The 25,501-nt window shown below is 36.8% G+C and overlaps 1 protein-coding gene across 1 annotated transcript in view; it reads right to left on the reverse strand.

Moving 5' to 3' along the window:
- Window positions 1–25,501, reverse strand: part of LOC148946187 (uncharacterized) — a 221,695-nt gene that overhangs the window by 178,303 nt on the left and 17,891 nt on the right. Inside the window, exon 2 of the mRNA XM_089097628.1 lies at window positions 10,794–10,992. Within this exon, the coding sequence (XP_088953754.1) occupies window positions 10,794–10,992 (199 nt within the window). The remainder of the gene's footprint in view (window positions 1–10,793; window positions 10,993–25,501) is intronic.

Genomic DNA, 25,501 nt, shown 5'->3' on the forward strand with positions numbered 1-25,501 from the left:
GCCATGGGGGAGTACCCTTACACCATTCTCAACTACTTAGACCTTGTCAGATATGCAAGAAATGGCATTTTTTCCACTATAACAGTATAGTTCTTATATTGTAGAGAGCGAATTACCAGTACTTTTGCTCTTGGCACTAGAAAACTCTCCACACAGTTTCTGTAGACACTCATGTTGAAATTGTTTTTTACAAAGTGTGTAGGCACCCCTTTGCACGCTTGTTTTACATCCTTACCGTGTGTTTCCAAGCAATATACTTTTGGACCGGGGAACACCCCATTGGATATTAAATCGTTCCCCGTCTCCGACTTTAACATTAATAGTTGGTTGGGGGACTTTTGTTTTACCAACTCAGGATAGGTGCTCTCATTCCAATTCGTGTAATCCATCTGCAGGCCAATGTGAACACCATTTTCGAAATTTTCACATTAATTTTCGGTTTTAACTTTTAACATCAGAAAGTATCTGTCCCGATAGTAAACTTGAACCTCCACTTCCCTTGGCCATTGTACCTTGCACACATTGTAAAAGAAGGACAATATCAGTTTCTGGGAAATTTCAAGTACTGAACCCCCCCCCCCCCACGATATTCTTATTCAGAACAACATTTCTCTTTTTTCTGTGCAGCAGAACCATATTCGGGTCTATGGTCGAGAATGTTGTAAAGTTAGGATAGGCGACAATTCGGGCATATTCTTTGGGGCAGGTTACACCGTTGCAACGCGATCTGTTTCGTACGGTTTCACACATTCTTCCAAAAGCTGAATTTAAAATGAGTTTATACATTTCTTTTTGAACTTTACTTTTTCCCTGTGAACGTTTACTGACAAAAGTGTCAATAAACGTTTTCAAGTAGGGTTTCTAATAAAATTGCAGGGCTCTGTGTATCTTTGTGACCCTGAAACCATTGGTCACCATCCACCGCAATAGGACATGGTGAACAACAATATTCTGTTTCGGGTACAAATCTGCAATTAGTTTCTGCTTTGAGGGGGTCCAATGCATGCCCATATCCTCGACCAGAGACAAATTGTATGGACTCAAAGAATATTTAGCCACCGGTCTATTTACACACGGAAAAACAAAATCTTTTACAGTGTCGTGGAGTTCCAATGGTAAATGTCCGTCAATTTAAAAAAAAACCATCCTTGGGCACCCTTTTCCTTGACATTGTGAATGTCAGCGAAATCTTGGGCGCAAGGATTTTAAAGCCGTTTGTAATTGCCACAAGGTGAACTATAGTGAGACTTCGCCGTGGAGTAAAGTGAGTTCTTGTCCATAAAAAAAGCATTAGGCTTTACACCATCAACAGAGTTTTGCCCAGTTCGATTCGTTTTTAGGATGCGATCCCCGTGAAAAACATATCCCCCCCTCATAGATCTTTCTACAAATAGGTGTTGATCGACATAAGTGATCAAACCTATTTCCACCTTACTGATTTTTAGGATTAAGTCCATCACGAGGTGCGGTATTGAAAAATAATAGCCAATTTCTAGCCAAAATTCTGAATAAATTTGGTCTGTGTCCTTGCAGACAATGTCTAAAAGAGTTACCACATCGCTTGCCAAGTACATTCTACAATAATCCCAACCATTTTTACAACCACCCTAAGCCCATACTCTCTTGACAAATTCTTAGTCCTCGACAGTGCATTCACTATCGGTAAGTGAATTATACAATGCTTCAATGGGGGGAAGGAGTTTCTCCTCACTGAACCTTCCACCGGAGCTGTAATAGTCATACGCTTATATGGCTTTACAAGTCAGTAAGTCATATATTTCATTGTCTGGAAAGCGCTGTTTGGCAGAGGGAAAATATCGAAATTGTCACTTTTCTGCACTTGAATTAGTTGACTGAGAGCCTTGGGAAAAAAACTATAAGAATGTAAAAAACGGATTTTATTCATGCACGGATGCCCATTATCCACTGTTTTCCACTGGAACTCTAAAAGCAACAGCTTCTCAGCAGATTTTGGTATAATATTGTAGGTAAATGAGTTATTTAACCATGGGCTATCTGCACCCGATCCCTCCCTGTGCATACGTGTCAAAGCCGGTAAAATAAATTTCAAATCGTAATTTGAATTGTGAATGAAAACCGGTATAAAAAACCGTTAGCTTACATTCACATTGCACGATTGGTGTGCTACGCCACGAAAATTACTACCCCCTGAGGATATTTCCTGCCACTAGTGGTCATGATCTCTGACTTTCTCCTTCTCTCCCCCCTTAGTCTTTTTTCTACTAGTCCCTTTTCCCTTAGTCCCCTCTTCAAATTCCTCCTTACATACCCATTATATTTTCTTATTTTTAATGGCCAGGCGATCCTCTTCTGATAATATCATTGGATAGTGAATGTGTCTCAAACGGAAGATGACCCCATTTGCTGTGACAATTAATTTAGTCAATGCTCTGATTATGAAATCTTTCTTGTCCAATGTCTCAACTATTTCTAAAAGACTCATAGCGTTAGTGTTGTGTCTCTGTGCATGGGCATAGGAAGCTGCGATAGCTTGATTTTCTTTGATACGATTTGGAAATTGTGGGTCATTGACATCCGTGAGCTTGGCCTCACAATCGAAACATTTTATCACTTTGCATAAGTTTATTCAGAATATTTCCAAATCGTAAAATTGCCCGGTCACCAGCAACTGTCTCCGCCGACTGATATCCGTGTCTTTTGCAGTGTTTCATGTGATTTTGTAGATTTAATTCACTACGAAATCTAGACAAACACATTGGGCAATAATAACATGCCCCCATCTTCTTTCCCCCTCCCAGAACTCTGCTAATATCAGTAATTGGGTTGAAATGCCCAATTGAATTAGGTTCACTAGGCGGTGTGTACAACAACTAACCCCAGTGTTTCGCAGATTCAATAGATGGGCCCCTTACTGGAAATACTACCCCCTTTTTATGAGAACGCACACCCTCTTCAAATTCCGTTTCGTACTGTAGCACTGTAACACCGACAATTAAATTTGCGTTGGCCCGTTCAAAAGTATCTATCGCCCCTGATTGTTACAGGAAATTTATCTGTTAAACAAGTGAAATCTACTCGGGGAAAATCAGACCCTTCTTTTCCATGCACAGCCTAGTGGTCCAAATTTTTCTTTGTAGCTTCACGCGCTAGAGGTTGGAAAACCGATATGTGAAATACATACATGAAACACTTTTGGTCTGTTTCGAAACAGATTCGTTGAATGCCCTGGCATCCTTCTAAATCAGGATTATATTTCAAAACTATAAATCTCTCCCCCTCCCCACCCCTCCTCTTAAAATAAAATCTTTTTTAAATTTACATATATTTACACTTAAATTTTCAACCAATAAAACTACTGAACCACTACCATTCTCATTATAATTGTCGAGATATGAGACAGTATTGTCGACCCATTGCATAAAGACGTTCCCATAATTTTTCAAATGAGGGTGCAACACCAACATTTCCGTGTGCACACAGTGATCATAGACCTTACCATGACTTTCATTTAATAAAAATATTTTTTAAACAATTGAGGTCTTGATGCTGTCCCGACCTCCCCACAGTTGGATTCGGTTTTCTAGAACTGTACAAATTTTCTCTGCATATTCATTAATAATATCTATGGGGTATGTTATAATATTCCCTCATCAGTGTATTAAAAGGATCGCCAAATTTCGCAGTGAAGACATCTATTGTATTCACAATTGAATTTGTTTGCTGGAATTCCGGTAGCGGTGAGAATTGTATATCACTACCTAAACCCCTCCCCCTTGTATAGCATTATCCTAACCCTCTCCTCTACTTTGTTCCACAATTGGACTCGTGTGTGGAATAAAATCTCCCAGTTCACTTAACATAGCCTCTAGTGCGTTAGAACCATGCCAGCCAATCCAAGCGAACTCATTTTCTTGTTCAATTAAATTTGATTGGAAAGAGCAATATTCATTAAACTTAAGGGGAAAGGACGATAATTTAACTCGCGAGTAAAATTATCTAAAATTTGAATGGCATTTTGCCTCAGCTATCGTAAATTACTCTCTCAAATAACTGCATTGCCTTATTCAACTATGCTATTGTCTAAATCCAAAGTATTACAATCAACATTAAAATATTTTCCCAATAAATTATCCGTCCATTTCGTGTTATTGAAAATGGTATCACGTGTATCATCTAAATTATCACTACCAACATAACACCCCCGTAAAAATTTACCGTATCATTCACTGATATGCGATGGTGTTTCAACAATGTCACGAAATTGCGCTGGAGCTTCAATTTGAATCATTTCCTCAAAGTGATCATATGATGCGTGACTTAGGTAAAGGTAGTGATGAAACCGTTCTAACCTATAAAGAAAATAGTCACTTAATTTCAGTTTGTATAAATCACCCTATTTTTTAAGAAAATCGAAATTGAATTAAAAGTAAAGGAATCAATAGTCCTTTGTTGACACATTGACGGTTGTGAGAGGTAACATGGCCTTTCAATCAAAGCTACTAATGTATTTGCAAGGCGATAGCTTAATCAGCCTATATTGATTCCCTAATTTATTTACTATCTCAAGGTTGAATGGGTGAATGGAAAAGTGTAAAAGAGATATTTCAATTCCAGGCTATAAACAATGCCCCCCCCCCCTCAATCCCCTACTGTCCCCTAAACAAAATGCTTAAATTGCGCCCATGCTCTTTCCAAATATTGCAAAGCGTCTTCCTATTTTCATTATAGCGATAAAATAAAAGTGCTTATATATCACGGTTTCATAGAATAACAATCATTGAATATAAATACTCGAAAAGTACCTTTTCTGCATCAGAACAAAAACAGTTTTATAAGAAACTTAATTACCTGAACGACCAAAAATGATGAAAATATTTGTAAGTCTCAAGCAAAATTGAAGTACTGACTTTTTAACATTGTGTTAAATTACATTTATTTTTTCCCAGTGTCAATTAATTTTATGCTTCATATGTTTTTTTTTGAAACTATGGACTGTAAGCTAATCACATTACACACACACTTGTTTACGGTTAAGGATGCAGACATCAAACCATGACAGTTCTGAGATGATAGACAGCCTTTTTAATTATCGTCTCTCATCTTATTATTAAATTATTACGTTCTCTGATTTACATGTTCATAATACTTGACCTCAAACAGGATATCAGAATAAGGAAAAGTGTATGAACCAAGCAAGATGTATTTCCTTTTGGGAGAAAAAATCTTCAGTGAAAATATCGATAAAATTCAAAACTTACATTTACTTTTTTGCGGGATTGCCACGCCCGTAGCCATTTCGTCTTCTTGCATATGGACCGTCGTGTTCTCTCCTTGCGTATAAGACCTCGAAGAGCCAATGTAGTGAATTTTTGTAGGGCGTAGTTGGTTATTATCCTCGATTCGGGCCCTTATGATGGCAGGAGGGTCACATTCTTCCAAATTATCCTTAAAAAGAAATTAAGTTATATTTTCATTAAAAAATCATTTTTACAGCTTTTGAGGGAATTTTATCTTTGAAACTTGCTAAAAGTTGCTGATTCTTATATACCCCTCCCCCTAATGTGAAAATGTATAGAGCACATTTTTTTTATATTTTCATTCTATTTTATTTCATGTTAACCGAACTTGACTTCTTTCGTGTGTCATATAATGCATAGTATCATGTTTCCTTCAGAAAAGCCTGCAGAACAGAATGACACAAAAAAGCCATAATATAGCATAAAATCCTGTAAATATCTTAGAAATTATTCTTCTAAAAACCAGGGCTAATGAAAAAAATAGAAGGCTAAAACTAAGAATTATGGGGGAGGGGGTAAATTGTGAAATTTAGAGAGCCAGGTAGGCTAGAGGCCGATAACATAGCTTTTAAAACGTTATAAGATCTAGAAACCTGGGGTATTCGGATATAAAGGCTTGATAACACAGTTTCAGCATATAGGCTTAAAATTAGATAGAAAAGGATCTTTAACACACACATACATTATGTAGGCCTAAAATTTATTCCAAACGACATTTTCAAAAGCTAGTCTAGTAGAAAATTAATGCGATCAGATAAAAAAAATGCTAGCTGGTTTACACTTAACATTGACTTCATGCAACCCCACCGCCTCTAATGTGCAAATATATACCCTGAATTTGAATATATTTTGGTGGGAAGCTAAAATTCATTTCCGACAAAAAAAAATTATATTTGGAAAGAGCATATAAAAAAGGGAAATCGAGTTGTATATCCAAATTAGTCAATAATATGATTTGATAAAAATTTACCATGTAAATATCTCAATTAATTATTTATAAACAGAACTTCCATTATATATTTGCATTGCAATAACTTCAAAAAAATCCATTGTATCTGATGTTTGCTCCATAATGCTTTGAAACGAACTGTTACTTTAGCCTCGAAACGCTAAAAATATAAGCAAAGTCTCAAGGTGGAATTGTGATATAACAGAAATTACGTAAATCCATGCTAATGAATTTTCCAAAAGTCTGGTGATTCTTCACCAGAAAAACTTCACTTCAAAAACATCCATTGTATCTGATGTTTGCTCCATATTGCTTTGAAACGAACTGTTACTTTGGCCTCAAAACGCTAACAATATAAGCAAAGTCTCAAGGTGGAATTGTGATATAACAGAAATTACGTAAATCCATGCTAATGAATTTTCCAGAAGTCTGGTGATGTCACCTTGTTATCCCAGTATTTCTAATCGGTGATTGACCTTGAAAGATGTGCGTGATCTTGTTCGTACACGGATTCTAGTCCTCTGATTGGCTGTCATCTTGTTCGTATCGAAGTAGTTACCCTCTCTCTACTGACGGGTCTTTCAACAATTTAAAAAAGTAACTATCTAAAACTTTTGGTCGGTCGTCTTAGGGAGGGGGAGCTAGCAAAGGGCCGGATAGTAATAAAAGGTGCGGTAAAGATATAATTTAATATTTTATTCCGAGGAAAGAACGTTATCACAAACACAGACAAAAAAAGAAACACAAACACACAAACATAAACACACACACACACTCACATAAAAACACAAGAATACTATCTTTAAAATAAACAAACACATACACACACGCACGCACTCACAAACACACGCACGCACACACACACAGACACACACATATAAACACAAATAGACACACACCCCGACCCCCCCACAAACATACACCCCCCACAACATTCACACCCCCATTCACTCTCTCACACACACACACATACACACTCACACACACACACACATACATACACACACACACACACACACACACACACACACGCAAAAATACAAAAACACAAAAAAAACAAAAACAAAACACACACACACACAAAAAAAATCAATAAACAATCAACCGAAAAATTAACAGAAAAACACATAAAGAATATAATACAGAGATGGCCTAAGCGAGAATTACAGTCCCTCATCTTGACCAACAAGGAATTTTTTGCATGGGAAGCAATGAAATGCCACCTTTTTTAATTTTTCTTCTTTATTTCTTTCGTCGCTACTATGGAAGTGAGACATTATAGAGAGATGTTCAAGGGCTCACTTGAAAAAAATTGCTATATTTAGTTCCTTTTCTAATTAAAAAAGTTAATATCTGAATAAAATGCAATTTTTCTTCAGACGTAAGAAGTTGCTTATGTAGAAAACCTGAAAAATCTAGATGGGTCTGTTTCGACGTTGGCAAACAAAAATCCGCAAACATTTCAGTAGCACTAACATAACAAGCTAGTTTATGCAGTGACAGTAGAGTGTTTAGGATGACATTATTTGAAAAAACTACGTTTTCTAAAGAGTTAAAGAGGCTGAGTCACAAGATCGAACCTTAAAACGTACAGGGATTAGGAGGTGCAGTTGGGTGGCTGCCGCCCCCCAAACCCCCGCTTTCATATATGAAAGGGGCTGTGCCCTCCTCAACGCCTAGCTCTTTACGCTAAAGTTTACTTTCTCGCAACTCTTTTTTTTAAACAATAAAAACTTTAGCGTAAAGAGCGAGGCGTTGAGGAGGGAACAGCCCCTTTCCCTCCTCAACAGCCCCTTTCATATACGGAAGCGGGGGTTTGGGGGGCGACAGCCCCCCCAACTGCACCTCCTAATCCCGGTACGGTTTAAGGTTCGAACTTGTGACTCAGCCTCTTTAACTCTTTAGAAAACGTAGTTTTTTTCAAATATTTTCTGCACGTTTTTGTACAGTTTATTACTTATTATTGCTTGACTAACTGTTAGCTGATCTTTTCAGGAGTTAAAGATGGGGGGCTGCCGCCTCCCAAACCCCCCGCTTTTGAAAATTCTTGTGTTAAGGCTTTTAATTCCTGAATACTCAGATCAAATGCACAGTAAGATTTTTATCAGCCGCGCCAGGCCCCATGTTATCAAAGCAGTGGAAACTTACCTGTAACCTGAAGGCCGACTGTGATATTCTTCTGGAGACGCCTGTTGAGCCGTAGGATTTATTAGATTGTATTTAAAAAATAAACTGAGTTTCTTTTTTAAACTTTAAATTCAATATATAAAAAATTTCTCTGACGGGGAATCGAACTCGGGTCTTCCGCTTGACAATCAGGAATAGCGACCACTGTACCACAGAGACACGTTATATTATTTTTATTCTGTGCGATGTATTTTTGACGCAAGCAAATCCACACAAAACTTGATATTTGGTTTTTGGAAAACAGGGAAGGAGTGATCGGATTGATCTGAAATTTTGAGAATAAGCTCCCAGGCCCCAGGAAAGCTTATCCTCCAAATTTCAGCCCGATCAGACAACGTTAAAGGGGGGGCTGTGGTGGGAAAAATTAACATGGGCTCCTATAGGAAAACGAGGTTTTTCGTAAATGCAAATTCGGGGGATAATTTTTTCGGTCTGAAAATATTAAAAGGCCCTGCTGGGTCGAATTCCGGTTCGAATGAGTCCTCATTCACGCGAATCCGTTGCCAACTGTGACCTGTAGGCGTGGCTGATAAAAAAAAAGAGAAATGAACTTTAAGTGGCTATATTTGTTTTTTGGAAAACAGAGAAGGAGTGAACAGATTGAGCTGAAATTTCGAAGATAAGCTCCCGGGCCCTAGGAAAACTTAACCTCTAAATTTCAGCCCAATCGGACAACGTTAATGGGGGCTTTGGTCAGAGGGTCGAAACTTCCGACCCACTTTTACCCATGAAGATAAAGTCGGAGGGGGATGAAATTTTGTACGTTTCTTAGTTGGAGCTTGGGCTACAAAATGCGATCACCGCTGTCTCTCTGCGACCGCTATGCTGTCTCTCTGCGGAAATCCCTTAACATTGTGGTGGGTCGCCTCTTTATAGAGGCACAAGTGTGCCTCCTTGATAGACCATGAAAAATACGACTAAAATAAGAAGTGAGCAAAAAATTTTTGACATGATTCGAGCAACGATTAAACTAGCAGCAGATTGCCTCTGAGACAAACTGACCTCAGAGGATGGGAAAAATGAGGATCATCAAGCAAACGCTCAATATATATATATATATATAAGACCAAGGAAATGGAATTATGTTACAAAGAATCAACTATTATCACACAATGTAACTGACAGGATAAAATCGTAATAAAAAACGCTACCGCAGCAAAAATCGTAATAACAAAAGCAAAATTATAAAACTCGATAACTTTCTTTCTATGAGCTTCACATGTACACACACTATGACAGCAGTTAATTAATAACGTAAGGCTGTCATTATAAGATGCAAGTTATTAGCAATTTGGAAATTACTGTCATGACACTTTTTGCACCAACAAGGAAAATAGTGACGCTTAGTCCAATAAAAGAAAAGAGGAAACATTTGCAGGGACCAAAATAAAAACAATGACGCCTTGTCTTATGCCAGAAACAAACAATTAAACATTTTTTTAGTGGCAAAAAAATCAAATAAAGACGGAAAAAACAGATGACAACAAAAGCGAAGACAAAATATTTAATGGCAAAATGTTATAGAACCACTTAGGATTAGCCTATTTAAGAATCCGAAAATCTAAATAGTAGCTTAATCTATGTAACGTAATTACGTAAAGAAAGTTTTTTATTTTGGTATTAGTTTTATATTTTTCCTGAATGAAACTTTATACACTTTAAGATGGAGAAACAATAAAGAATTGATCGATTTAGATTATTTCAAGGATAGACAATAGAACAACCTATTAGCAGACTTTTGCCAAGTGCCTCAAAGCCATGGCATCCTCCCCTAAAGAATCAATGATCTTTTTCCGTACATACTAAAAATTTTTGGACAATTCACCCTTTATCAACTATCTGATAAGGATTCTTGAACTACGCTTTTCTCTTTCCCAAAAAGATCCTCCGTTTGCAACGTCCAACTAGTCCTCTAAATTACAATATTGAAGTAACAGATTGTGCTCATGGTTTAAATTCGAAAAATTTTCTTCTGACAGAGAAATAATACTAGGTTTTTAATCAGAATGAATAAAATCCCTTGTATGAAACTCACAAAAAATAATATTCGTAATCTTTTCTCTCTTTTTCTTGTGGAATTTTCTTTATATATAGCCGACTTAGGAATAATGTAAGCTCTATCTTCGCAATTTAAAACCTTAAGTCCATGTTGACATTTCAAAATGAGAAATCAAATCAATCAATCAAACGAAAAAAAAAATGCCTGGTATAATGAAGCCTCTCCATTCTCAAGACTTTCTGCATTTAGTAGCATTCGAAAATAGGAAAAAAAACTATATTCAATGTATAATTTCACAAAAAAATAGCCCCAAGGAATTTGTTAAATAGACATCCTTTTCCCATAAAGCTTGGAAAGATATCATTTTAAGAAAACATACCGAAACTGGACCACCATATCACATTCTTCTCTTCCCCAGGACCATAATAGTTGTTCCTTGTAATTGTCTCCTATTGGAAAGATCACCTGGGATCCATTCCAAGGAAGGCAACTGTTGCTTAGCGGTGGAAATTTGAATGTTCCACAGTCTGACACTATAAGGAAATGAGATCCAAAGTCTTTGGAAAGCTTAATATTCACTGAAATAAAAGATTAAATATCATTGAAACTCATCACAGATTAAATAGATACAAAATGAATATTTCCCTCCAAACCAGATGGGAGCCCAAAGGGAAAACCCTTTATATAAAATTTTATTATTCCAAGAAACAACTAAAAGAGGCTCACAATAGTTTACGTTAGGTTCAAACCATGCAATAGTGTAATGTTTTTCCTTAAGCACACTAGCCAATCAAAATTTCGATATAGCTTTCGAAATCGCTATACTTAAAAGAAATGTTCATATTTTTAGAAAAAAGGGATATTTCTTCGAAAAAGCATCTAATATTCATGAAAATAACACCATCAAGTTAAATCTAGAGCTCTGAAACAAAAGTTTGACAAAAATGGCTATGACCATGAACATAGGAAATTTCGTGTTTCTCAAGTAGTTCGTGAGAACAGACTCCAAGTAAAGAGGGAGCCGTGTCTACAGTAACCGAAATCCAAAAAAAGAGATGTCAATAAAAAAAAATACATGTTTAAAAAAATTCTCGGTTTATTATGATTCATTAAAAAAAAACAGAAAGTACCAAGCAATATTAAAACCTAAAATGATTAAAAACCAAATGCATGATTCAAATTTGAATCAAACAGGAAATTTATTGACTGACTTTCTGGCATCACGAACCGATATAGCCCAAATTAGTTTTAAAATTGTTTTCTGCATAAGTGTTCACCTCATCAAGACACTTATTAATGCCTTTTCATTCACATTGGAGAGACAAAATTTAAGGTTCCATTTGTGGGGCATCCCTGGTCTTTTAGTCTTTCGGCCTAGAGAAATCAAGATCATTATAAATTAAGTAGCTAAATAAGTAGCTGCATAGCCGAATATAGCCAAGCAAGCCCAACGTGATCGGAGAAAAATGACCTATTTTCAGTACACAAAGTTCCCTTGAACCCAATAGCTTACGGATCTTTCAAGAAAAAAATAATATCAGTTCTTCTTCTTATGAACCAATATTCAGGAGACAAACACATTTTGTAACTCTTTCCGCTTTCCCTAAAAATAATATTTGGAGCCCCTTTACCCCTCCAACCACCCATTGACAGTTTTAACTCAATCCTTTAAGTCGTTCCCCAGTCATTACCATTACGCTATTTTGATAACCTGACTTATTTCTTTACTCCACTGTGAGTAGATTCAAAGTTCCATGAGGCTATTAGTGTCAACATTTTTAGACGGATCGGATACATATATTTATTGCCCTCCCCCCAAATTCCCTTCCTCTAAACACTAAATATATAGTCTCTTGCCTACGCTCCCCGCAATCCAATAGTTTAATCTCGATCTCCGCTAGTCATTCCCGAGGTATCACAGATAAGCCACTTTTAATAATCCAAATACAAACTTTCTTCAGGATACAAGTGAAAATTCGACCTCCACTATCACCCTCCCCCGTAGCTCCCTGAAAATTTTAACTTTTTCTCTAGAGTCGTTCTTGGGATATTGCAAAGGTTGACATCCTCCAGCAAAAAAAAAAAAAATCGAGCTATTTAACCCAGAGAACGATTCCGGGTAGTTTCGAGTCACTAGGCAATCGTTACAGCACTTCTTCTAAGGGCTGTGGGGATCATATCATCCCCAGAAGCATATTCATTGAACCTTTGATTATTTTGAATAAAATGGCTATATCAAAATTTTGATCAGATAGCTCAGGCAGATACGGGGGCGTTTAGCAAAACAGAAATGGGAGGCAGTAATTGCATCCGTTGATTTTGGCCCTTAAAAAGAGCAACAAATTTTCAATCTCTTTACTTGGGCAGTATAAAGGTACTGCCTCTGATTTCTTAAATTCATAAAGTTTAGAGTTACATGCAAAAATTTATTAGTATAATAAAATGTGTATCATTTTAAACGAAGAGGCGAAATCCCCCAAAAGAGGAGTGATCTTGATGAAAATTATAACTTCGAATCCAGCGGGCCCAGGAACTTTCTACCGGCTGTTTCAACTTCCTAAGCGCAAAAACTAACGTCGTCAATTAAGGAGACGGAACAACTGCCCCATAGACTCTGAAAAATATCTTTTCTGGTATTTTTATTTAATAAATTAAAAAATACTCTCCTCCCTATATTGAAGGTAACCAAAACAAATAAGTTGTAAAGTAAAGTATTTTTATTTAAGAAACAAAAGAGAAGGTAAGACAAAAAAGTGCCAACAACCACCGTTTTGCGCCACAAAGCAAGAATTTTGGCCCGACTGGGGGTAAGCTATTATTGATCGAGAATTCTAAGATAGCCAGTTAGTTTAAAACTAGAAAAAAAACACCCTTTTCAGGGGTGGTTTTAATTTTTGCAGCATCGCTATACAAAAGTTAAACGGGAGAAAGGTTAAAAGATCAATGTTAAAAATTACAACGAAAAGAAATGATGCATGAGGAGGCTTCAATCCTCACTGCTAAAGAATAAGTTAAAGAATTCTCTAATCATTCTTTAATAAAAAGGTGAAGAATTTTTCACAATGGTTCGAGAATAAGATGGTTTATTTGCTCACATTTGCTGAATAGGCCTAATATAAAAAAAAAAAAATCATAAAACAACCAATAAATAAAAAAGTTACGACTACCAATTGACAATACGTCGAGCTCTAAAATATTTTAGTCAAAAGCTGGTCAGCCTAAATGGCAAACTTAGGGGGGTTGAGGAAGGTTGAAGTGCCTCGCCTTATATAGGATAATTTACTTTCGCTTTTATTTTTTAGCTCTTTTTAACTTTAATTTATACTTCCATTTGAAAAGATGTCTTCTATTTTGTGTCATGACGAGAAGAATGGTTAGGGATGCATTTTTATTTGATTGATTGCATGGTTGATTGCATCGGAACAGCGTCAAACATTAAATAGAGCATATATAACGCAAACTAAAAGTTTTAGTGCTTTTTTCAGTAAAACAGCGATTGCACTATAGTAAAGTAACAATCTCTGCCATTTTGTAGATCAAAATCCAAAATATAGGCCTAAAAGGAACCAAATACTATCAAGTAAGAATCCTGTGATCGTCTAATAATTTATAATTACTGAAAAGTTATTTTTTAGGCCTCACAACTCAGAAGGTTTAACACCGAACAGTGGCGCATTTGTTCCTAAAAATAGGCTTATTAAATGGAAGAAGAAGTCTTTTTTCAAATGAAAGTAAACAGCGACATCAAAAATAAAAAAAGAGAAGGAATTATACTCTGTATGAGAGGGTTGCCCCTCCAAAGTCCTCACTGTTGCCTCTTAAGTTTCAATTACTTTACAGAAAGCATTTGTGAGTACAACACGTAAAGAAAGTGTAAATTTATATTTCCCAAAGGCCTTTCAAAAGTTTTGGTTGAAAGTTTTATTCTAAAAAGCTATAAACGTCAATAAGACCTTTCGTTTTTAAGAAATTGTGAAAATACTTTTTATGCTGTTCCCATTGCCTTTGTGTATTCCTTCTTGAATGATTAGGAAAATAAGTTTAATTTTAACGTACAGAGCAGGAAATTGACGGGGGGGGGGGGGCAGCCCCATCAAATACAGAATGATTTCTGTTCATTTTCAGTTTTAATGGCCCTTTATTTTCATTGGAAAATACCATTTTTTTTTATAAATTTCGGTTTATTTTTAATATCAGACCCAGGTTTGTTCTAAATATTTAGGAGGCGATTGGTTCCTCCACCCCTCACTCTTTATGCTAAAATTCAACTTTTGGATAACAATGTTTCGACAAAAAAGGGCTCACTTAGCGTATTTGCTTTTCAAAATAAAACGAAATTTTCCTACAGTTACGGTCACTGCTGCAAAAAAGAAAATAGTTGCATGCCCTCGGCACCAATGCTATACGCTTCATCCTAAGATCATCCATATATGTATACTTCCATATAAAGGAAAATCAAAGGCTAAATCCACATCCATCTATGTACTCGTGTTCATGTATTCATCTAAACCACCTCCCATTGAAAGTTTGAAAATGTGGCCCTAAAAACACTTTTTTGAGTCGTCAGATACCCCTTCCAAATAATACAATCCACTTCCTCCCACTTTAAAAGTTGATGTGCAACTATGTAAACCCCTATAACCATTTTTTTTTAATAAATGTAAATAAAAGTAAACATTCTGTAAGAGCTTTTGCTTGTTATCATTTCGACCTGGTTCGGGCAAAAAGTTGAACCTTTAGTCCACCGTTGACTAAAGAAGGTCGGAGGAGATTATACAATTGTGATTTAAAGGGATCGAAGACAAAGCATAGACACCATTAATCGAAAAAAAAACTATAGACTTAACGCACCCGGGGCCCTTCATTTAAATCCTACAATCATAAAGATAGAAAATCCGCATTTAAATTTAATTAATTTAAAAAAAACAAAGTTTTCCGAGGGAAGTAAAGAGCGAAGCTGAAACTTAAAACGAACACAAATTATTACTTCACAGCCTATCTAGCATATATCAATAAAACTAGCGCAAATAAATTTTTATACTTGGCTTTCGTATTTTCAGTAAAGCGCTAGTTTTCTGTAATTCTACAAACATAGGGAAATATCACCAGTTGATTTATTTGTACTAGTTTTATTGATATATGATAGATCGGCTGTGAAGTAATAGTTTTTGTTCGTTTTAAGTTTCAAGTTCGCTCTTTACTACCCTCGGAAAAACTTTTTTTTTTAATTAATCTATGCTCGTTTTTGATTAAAATTAAATAAAAAAAACAAGTTTTTTAAACTGAAAGTAAGGAGCAACATTAAAACTTAAAACGAACAGAAATTATTCCGTATATGAAAGGGGCTCTCCCCTCCTCAACGCCTCACTTTTTACGCTAAAGCTTGACTCTGTCGCTCAACTTTATTTTTTTTAAACAATAAAAAACTTCAGCGTAAAGAGCGAGGTGTTGAGGAGGGGACAGCCCCTTTCATATACGGAATAATTTCTGTTCGTTTTAAGTTTTAATGTCGCTCCTTACTTTCAGTTTGAAAAATTTGTTTTTTTTATATTTAATTTCTGATCGTTTTTTAGTTAATGCAGCTTTTATTTGCATAAAAATTTTACTTTTCTTTTGCTAAATGGATGTCTACAAATTAACTTACGTAACTAACTTCTATATTCGTATGTTTTTCTTCTAACTAGAACTGAACTAAGAAGCCGTACAAGAATTGAAGAAAAAAATAAGTTTAGAGTGGAACAAAAATCCAAGCATAGTGTCGCTCCTTTTTCTTAAAAAAAAAATTAAGAAGAGGAAATAGATTGTAAATACAAATGAATGTGAATTGTCAGTCTAATATGCTCATATACTGATATTTAGTAATCAAAATGTTAATATTATTTGATTTATTAAAGTTATAAAACATAAAAAATTTATATTTTTTCAGTAAAGTGCAAATTATGTTCCGGCCTTGGGAAGGCATAGGGATTTTGAGCCCAACTCATGTTAATTTCTGCTCGTTTTGAGTTTGACTCGGTTATTTATTGTAATTTTTGTTCGTTTTGGGTTTCATTTATTTATCGATGCTGATTTATGGTAGTTTCACGCTTAGTAGATTATTTGATTTTATTTTTGCTCATTTTTGGTTTAATGGAGTTCTTTACTTTTCTTTGAAAAAATTATTTTGTGGAAAAAGTTTTTTTTTAATCAATTACAATGAAACAACAAACAACTTGCATAAAAAAGTGTTGTATACCCAGTTCATAATCTATATACCTTTTAAATTGTCACTGAGATTATTTCTTCATGTATTTTATATCGAATAAATCAATAACAAGGTTCCAGTATCGACACTTAATTGTCGTAAGAGCTAAGTAACTACAAACCGTTTTTCAGAAGATTCGCAATTCATCCACGGTATCTTTGAAACAGGGTGTCTTCTCGACAAGCTTGAATAGCTTTCTAGAGTTCGAGGAGTGTACAATAGGACAGTCGTTCGTTTCGGTTCTTAGAGAAACTTCCATCGATTAGCTATTTCTCTCCTGTTTCCCAGCTGCTTAGATGATTCACTAATCCAAATTTTTTTCGAGAAGATATATAGGGCGAAATGATTTTACGTTTCGTTTCTGAGCTTGTTGTCATACCCATAACAAAAATCTTACACCTATCTCAAGATTTTTCAAAACTGGTTTAAAAAGGGAGAAAGATTTGTCTGGCACATTTTCATCAATTGGTCGCATTTACCCTGACGTAGTTACTAAATAGAAGGTATGGGGGCATCGAAGATTGAGAATATTTCAGAAGCTCTATCTCAAAGAATATCCAACATAATTTCATGTAGGCCTATTCTATACTAAATAAAGCCGTATAAGATAAGTTAAGATAAGATATTTATTTCAAAAAGATCACTATCACAAGCCCACAAAGGGCCGAATTCGGACTTCGGAGTCGACAATATAAATGATTGCACTAAAACTGGCAAAAATGAAACAACAACAACGAAATGGGAAAATCATAATGAACAATCATTTAACAGTCAATAATTAAAACTGTAAAAAGTCAATTAAAAAGTTAAAAAGATAAAAACTGATCAAACTAAACTTACACAAATACGAATCGGAAAAATAATTATAACGGACATAAAAAAAGGAAGGGGGGGGGGATAAGCGAATATACACAGGAAAAAAAAAAGAGCGAGACATAAATGCATATGAATTAAAAGGGACAATAAGAAAGTGTCAATAATCCAACTACAGTAAATCAATAAAAGAGTTAAAAAAATAAAAACTGGTCAAGAAGGGGGGGGAGACAAAAAAAAAAGTAAAGAAAAGAAACTATTAGGACATTTTATTCATTTTTCCTGTAATAAAGGGGACATAAGTTCTTTCATATCTCGAAGTAACGCAGTGAATGGGGGACAAAACAGGGATGGGATCAGAAACAGCTCGAGGTGGCCGTAATCTGGATGGGGAGTGACGTTTGGGGAAAATACTTGCCGTCCGAGGGTTTGTTATGGCATTTTTTGCTAAACGGAGGCACAAATTATTTCTTCGTCTCTCGAGGGTCTCTAGGTTTGAAATATTTAACAAATACAAATACGGTATCTTGCCCTCTTTAAAAAAAATTCTTAGAGCTCTCTTTTGGACATTTTCAATTTTTCGTGTTACTTCATTAGAGAGGCTAAGCTGCCACACAGGACAAGCGTACTCTAATATGGGACGCTCGAATGAAATGTATAATTGTAGTAAATGTGAGTGGGGGCAACTGAATTTATTTAAAAGTTTAAATAATTTCTGAGACCACACTGGCTAATCATGATAAACAAAAAATCGCGAAGAAAGAAAACGAGGACAATTAACAGCCAGTGAAAAAATTGAAAAATTAAGTTACCCTTTCACCGTTACTATGAAAGGCTCGTACAATTTTAGTTTCGTGTTTTTATTTTAAGGTTTGGTTTTTAAATTTTTATCAGTTTTATTCTGCACTGAGGACGGTCAAGCGGAGGTCTTGACCGAAATATTTGCATAATTTTTCAATTTTTTCACTGGCTGTTAATTGTCCTCGTTTCCTTTCTTCGCGATTTTTTGTTTAAAAGTTTAAGGAGGGAAAGCGAGGAGTTTGCTTGTCGTAGGATATTATTTATATGGGCATCCCATTTCAAATTTGAAGAAATTGTAACACCAAGGAGTTTAAGAGATGTGACAGAGGTTTCAGGAGGTATAGGAGCAAGAAAAAGGGAGGGGATTTAAGGAAACTTACTGAGACTATTGCGGATTTAGAAGGGTTAACAGTCATGTCAAGGGAAGAGGCCTCACAGGCAATATCTTGGAGTATGCCCATTGGGTTGCTAAAGATGTTTTTATGACATATCTCTAAAACTGTCAAGTCATCGACAACTTTCCATCTATTGTCATAAAGGGTTGAAAGGCTATTAATCATAAGTGAAAAAAGGAGAGGGCCTAGAATAGTCCCCTGAGGAATGCCATTAAATATGGGTAGATGATCTGAGAAACAATTTCGATATTTAACTGCTTGAGATCTATTAGAAAGAAAAGAGGCAACGAGCTTAACAAGGAAAGTTTCAATGTGGAATTCATTTATAAGTTTATCTATGAGTAAATTAAGGTTAATCAAATCAAAAGCTTTTTGAAGATCAATAAAAATTAGATTAAGCCAAGTGTTAGGTTTTTCAATTAATTTACCCATGGTATCAACAAGATGGATCAGGTAATGAGAGGTTGACGTGGATTTAAGATTACCAAACTGTCTAAGATCAATGAGGGGGAGGACTTTCATCTTAAGCCAGTCTGCGAGAAAACTTTCATACAATTTTGAAAAAATCGAGGTGAAGGTAATAGGACGAATGCCATCAAAACCAGGCTTCCCATTTTTCTTTTTGATTGGGGTAATAAAGCCTTTTTTCCAATATTGAGGGAACTATCCAAATTCGGTAATTTCATTGAACAGGGTGGATAGGGGTTTTGAGAGGTAATCACTGAAAGCTTTAATCAGAGGAAGAGGAATATTTAAAGGGCAAATGCTTGATCGTTTTAGTTTTTCAATTTTTTTTGCAACATCAAGTGGAGAAATATGTGGGAGTGAAAAAGGAACAGGAATATCTGGAATTTCGTAAGATAGTGGTGGGAGACTCTGGACAATAGAAGCCAACAGCTTATTGAGGTTATTAGCTGTGGTCTTTGGAGGTTCATTTATATTAAAATTTAGTTGTTCTTGACTCTTGCCGGTAAGTTTTTTAATTTCAGAGTACCAGTTCTTTGGTTTATCATGGCACAAGTCTTTAATTTTATTTTTATAATAGGCTCGAGCAGCTTTTCTAATTTGACTTTTTAATTCCTTTCTTAGCTTATTTGCTTCAGCTAAATTACCCCTCTTAAATAAGCTTATTTTCGTACGAATTAATGTTTTTATGTGATTATTTATGTAAGGTTTATCACTGGAGCACTTTCTGATTTTTTTTTTCCGGGAAATATAATGAATAGGAATCAATTAGTTTTTGTGAAAAATCAAAATTTTGTCATCAAGTTTATTAGAATTATCAAGGTCTGACAAACTTTCACTGGTCAGCCATGATCCAAAAGAAAAAAGTCCTGCGTCACTGAGGGGATGACAAACCCCAATGGAGGTAGTAAAGGAATGTTCAAAGGCTGAGGAGGGAGAAAAAAGAAGACAATAGTGGTAACTGCCTCCTAGTGGTGGCAGTGCTTGTGGGGAGTTGTAATACTTACTAATGTTTGAACAAATAGTATCGAGAGAGGTGTTACCTTTTGTTGTAGATATTTTAACCAGTTGTTTAATATTAAGAGAGGTGCAGATAGAGTCTATCCTCAGGTCATTCGCATTGCCAAGTAAGCAAATACCAGCATTTAGATACTTTGATAACACTAAATAAGAACTTATAAGAAATTGTTGGATAAATTTGCCTTTCTGGTCAATATTTTGGTTAGGGGAATGATAAAAGACGGCGGTTATAATTAAATTGAAAGGGCGGGGAAGTACTTTCGGTCTAAGGCTCAGCCATAGAATTTCATCATAATCTGATAAGTTGGGGGTGGGGATGAGTTGAGGTTATCTCGGACAAAAATAATAGACCACCCCCTTTTTTCCCGAGAGGGTGGTCGGGAGGGCGAAGTTTTATAAACTGAGTATAATTGCTAATTTTTAGAAAATCTGGGTTCTGGGACTGAACCTCTGTCACAGCAATAATATTAATTTTATGAATTTAAGAGATACCCTCGAGTTCGGTAATTTTGTCAAAATTCAGGCTCTCATCATTTGTAAGTAGGAAAGTTGGAAATTTAAACCGATTTGGGTATTGGGATTTTTTTCAATTCGGGAGGGAGTTATTTGGGGTTGAAGTTTATGAGAAGGGTGCTGTGGGTAAGGGTATGGTTTTGAGGCATTATTAAAAGGCGGGACTGGACCAGGCTTCAGAGAAAAGGAGGACAGTGAACAAATTATGGGAATATTATTAAGTTGGGGTCGACACAACCCCCCCAGGGCCCGGGGGCAAGCGTTGTAAGTTATGCCCTGGGGGTATATAAGTTTCTTATGGAAGGGATGCTCGTATAAACTTCAAAGAGGGCTCACTTGATTGGAAATTGAAAGTCCTAGTTCATTTTTTATAAGTAAAAAGTAATCGGAGGACAGCTAGCCCCCTCCCCACCCTTTTTCCCGAAGGCATCAGATAAAATTTTGAGACATTTTGTTAAAAATAGTTCTAAGTTAAGATAACAAAAACTCCGGTGTCGAAACAGCCCCCCAGGGCCCCAGGACAGGCGTTGTAATTTATACCCTGGGGGCACATATATTTATTATGGCAGGGATGCTCGCATAAACTTCATAGCGGGCTCATCTGATTGAAAATTGAAAGTTTTAATTCACTTTCTAAGAGTCAAAAGTGATCGGAGGACAGCTAGCCCCCCCCCCCCGGACCATAAAATATGGGGGAGGGAATATGCCCCCCCCCCAATGCTTTTGGTCTCTCGGTAAAAAAAGAAGTCAGTAAAATTATGGCACTTCGCGCCACGCTTTTTCGACGCCGCTAAAATTCTTTGTTCGGTTCAATAAAGACCACGAAAATACTGACATGTCATCTACAGAAATTTCTATAACTTGGTCGGTAAACGCAGCAGTTTTACCGATTCCTGTCGTGATTTTACAGATGGTGCCACAATTGTCCATTTGGTTAAATAGACAGCATTAAAATAGTGACCTGATATATACCGAAATCCGGGTCTCGGTTGGTAAATGCAGCAGTTTTACCGACTCGTGCAGTGATTTTACGTATTGTATTCGAAACGGACCTTAAGCTAATTTTTGACAAAAACAGTGGGTAAAAATGACCAGCCAGTCGGTAACATCTTTCGTCCCAAACATTTTCGCTAGTAACGGAGCTGCCGCCCACACCCTTTTTCCCCATATACATCCGATAAAAACTTTGAGGTAGCCATTTTGTCGAAAATAGTTCAAAGATCATATAACAAAACTCTGGGGTCGACACAAGCCCCCAGGGCGCTGGGTCAGGCGTGGTAAGTTTTGCTCTGGGGGCAAATATGGTTATTAGAGAAGGGATGCTCTGAAAAACTTCAGAGAGGGCTCATTTGATTGGAAACTGAATGTTGTAATTTACTTTTTAAGAGTCAAAAGTAATCGGAGGGCAGCTAGCCCCCCTCCCCCCTATGTCCTTTTTCCCCCAAATGCATCAGATAAAAAAATTTGAGACAGACATTTTGTTAAAAATAGTTCAAGGTTCAAATAACAATATTTCGTGTGTCAACACAACCCCCCAGGGCCCGGAGGCAGGCGTTGTACGTTATGCCCCGAGGGTATATATGGTTCTTATGGAAGGGATGCTCGTATAAACTTCAGAAAGGGCTCATTTGTTTGGAAAGTGAAAGTTCTAGTTGACTTTTTAGGAGTCAAAAGAGATCGCAGGGCAACTAGCCCCACCCCTCCACGCCCTTTTTCCCCCAAATGCATCAAATAAAAATTTTGAGATAGCCATTTTGTTAAAAATAGTTAAAAGGATAGATAACAAAAACTCTGTGTCCACAAAACCCCCCAAGGGCCTATATGGTTCTTATGGACGGGATGCTCGTATACACTTCAGAGACGGCTAGTTTGTTTGGAAAGTGATAGTTCTTGTCCACTTTTTAAGATTCAAAAGAGATCAGAGGGAACTAGCCCCCCCCCCCCTACGCCCTTTTTTCCCAAATGCATCAGGCAAAAATATTGAGATATCTATTTTGTTAAAAATAGTTAAAATGTCAGATAACAAAACTTTGGTGTTGACACAACCACCCAGGGCCCGGGGGAACTCGCTGTAAGTTATGCCCTGGGGGCATATACGGCTCATATGCAAGGGATGCTTATATAAACTTCAGAGAGGGCTCATTTGATTGGGAACTGAAAGTTCTAGTTCACTTTTTAAGAATTAAAGGGATCCAAGGGCAACTAGCCCAGGCCCCACGCTCTTTTTCCCTAAGCCCGTCGAATAAAAATTTGATATAGCCATTTTTTTTAAAATAGTTCAAACATTAGATAACAAAAACTCCAGTGTCAACACAAACCCCCGGGGCCCGGGGGCAGGCGTAGTAAGTTATGCCCTGGGGGCATATATTATTCTTATGGAAGGGATGCTCGTATAGACTTCAGAGAGGACTCATTAGATTGGAAGTTGAAAGTTGTAGTTCACATTTTAAGAGTCAAAAGTGATCGGAGGGCAGCTAGCCTCCCCCCACCGCCCTTTTGCCCCCAAATGCATCAGATGAAAATTTTGATATAACCAATTTGTTAAAAATATTTATAGGGTTAGATAACAAAATTTCCCGTGTCGAAACAAACCCCCATGGCCTAGGGACAGGCGTTGTAAGTTATACCCTGGGGGTGTATATGGTTCTTCTGGAAGAGATGTTCGTATAAACTTCAGAGAGGGCTCATTTGATAGGAATGTGAAAGTTCTAGTTCACTTTTTAAGAGTCAAAAGAGATATAGTGGCAACTAGCCCCCCCCCTTCCCCTTCACCTTTTCCCCAAATACATCAAATAAAATTTTTTAGATAACCATTTTGTTAAAAATAGTTAAAAGGTTAGATAACAAGAACTTTGGTGTCGACACAAACCCCCAGGGCCCGGGGGCAGGCGTTGTAAGTTATGCCCTGGGGGCATATATGGTTCTTATGGAAGGGATACTCGTATATACTTCAGAGAGGGCTAATTTCTGTGAATGTTCTTGTTCACTTTTTAAGAATAAAAAGAGATCGGAGCGCAACTAGCCCCCCCCCCCCCGCCCATACCCTTTTTCCCAAATGCGTCAGGGAAAAATTTCGAGAAAGCTATTTTGTAAAAAATAATTAAAAGGTAAGATAACAAAAACTCTGGTATCGACACAATTCTCAAAGGCCCGGAAGAAGTCGTTGTAAGTTATGCCCTGGGGGCATATATGTCTCTTATGGAATGAATGCTCGTATAAACTTCAGAGAGGGCTCATTTGATTGGAAATTCAGAGTTCTAGTTCAATTGTTAAGAATCAAAAGACATCCAAGGGCAACTGCCCCCCCCCGCGTCCCCCACACCCTTTTCCCCTAAACCCATCCGATAAAAATTTTGAGATAACCATTTTTTTTTTTAATAGTCCAAACATTTGATAACAAAAACTCCGGTGTCGACACAAACCCCCAAGGCCCGGGGCCAGGCGCTGTTAGTTATGCCCTGGAGGCATATAAGGTTCTTATGGAAGGGATGCTCGTATAAACTTCAGAGAGTACTCATTTGATTGGAAATTGAAAGTTCTAGTTCACTTTTTAAGAGTAAAAAGTGACCGGAGGGCAGTTAGCCTTCCCTCCCCCACGCCCTTTTTCCCCAAATGCATCAGATCAAAATTTTGATATAGCCATTTTGTCAAAAATAATTCCAAGGTCAGATAACAAAAAATCAGGTGTCGGGACAACCCTCCAGGTCCCGGATGCAGGTGTTTTAAGTTATGCCATTGGGGCAAATATGGTTCTTATAGAAGGGATGTGCGTATAAACTTCAGAGAAGGCTCATGTGATTGGAGAATTAAAGTTCTAGTTCACTTTTTTTATTTTAGGATTTTTTCATTTTCCCATAGTTTTCTGATACTTCTCACAAAATAAGGGATTTGAAGGATGCCTCCCCAACCAAATTCCTGCGTTCGTGCCTGCCATTTCACCCCCCCCCCCTTTTTTACCCAAATGCAGCCAATCAAAATTTTTAGATGGCCATTATGTCCAAAATAGTCAAGAAGTGAAGCAACTAAAATAATTATGCCTCGGGGGTTGAAAAAACCTCCCACTTTCCTTAGGGCAAGGGCTGCAAGTTATGCAAGCTGTCCATTGTTCATATGTAAGGTTTTTATCAAAGGGGTAATCGTATAGACTTTGGAAAAGGCCCATTCCATTTAAATTGAAAGTTCTATCTCCGTTTTTAAAAGTCAAAAATAATCGGCGGTAAGCCCCCCCCCCCTCCAACACCATTTTTCTAAATGCTTCCGATCAAAATTTTGAGTTAGCTATTTTGTTCAAAATCATCCAAATGTCAAACAGCTACGGTCCCGGGTTTGAATCCCCCCAAGCCTTGGGGGAAAGGGTTCTAATTTATGCTAGCATCCCATCGTTAACATATAAAGTTTATATTATAGAATGTAAGGTTTTTGTGGAAGGGGTGGTCGTATTAACTTTGGAGGGGGCTCATTTAATCGGAAATTGTAACTTCTAGTTCTTTTTTAAGAGTCGAAAGTGATCAATGGGCAACTAGCCCACTCCCCACTTTTTAAAAGGCATCCGGTCAAAATTTTGAGACTGCCATTTTGTTCTAAAAGTTCAAAAGCCAAATAACTATGCTTTCGGGGTTAAACCCCCCACCCCCAAGCCTGGGGAAATGGCTCTGAGATACGGAACTTGCTTATTGTTGCTTTGACAGTTTGTTTACTTAAATACTTGAATTTAGATATTTACGTGGCAACTCCGTTTTACGATGCAAGGGCTATAAGTTATGCAAGTTGCTTATTGTTACTGTGATACCTTGTTTAATTTGATGCTTTCTTTACTTTGTTATTTCTTTTTACTTT

The sequence above is a fragment of the Artemia sp. Qi Xiang Cuo genome, chromosome 12 (genome assembly GCF_049724085.1).
Source record: "Artemia sp. Qi Xiang Cuo chromosome 12, ASM4972408v1, whole genome shotgun sequence".
Lineage (NCBI taxonomy): Eukaryota > Metazoa > Arthropoda > Branchiopoda > Anostraca > Artemiidae > Artemia > Artemia sp. Qi Xiang Cuo.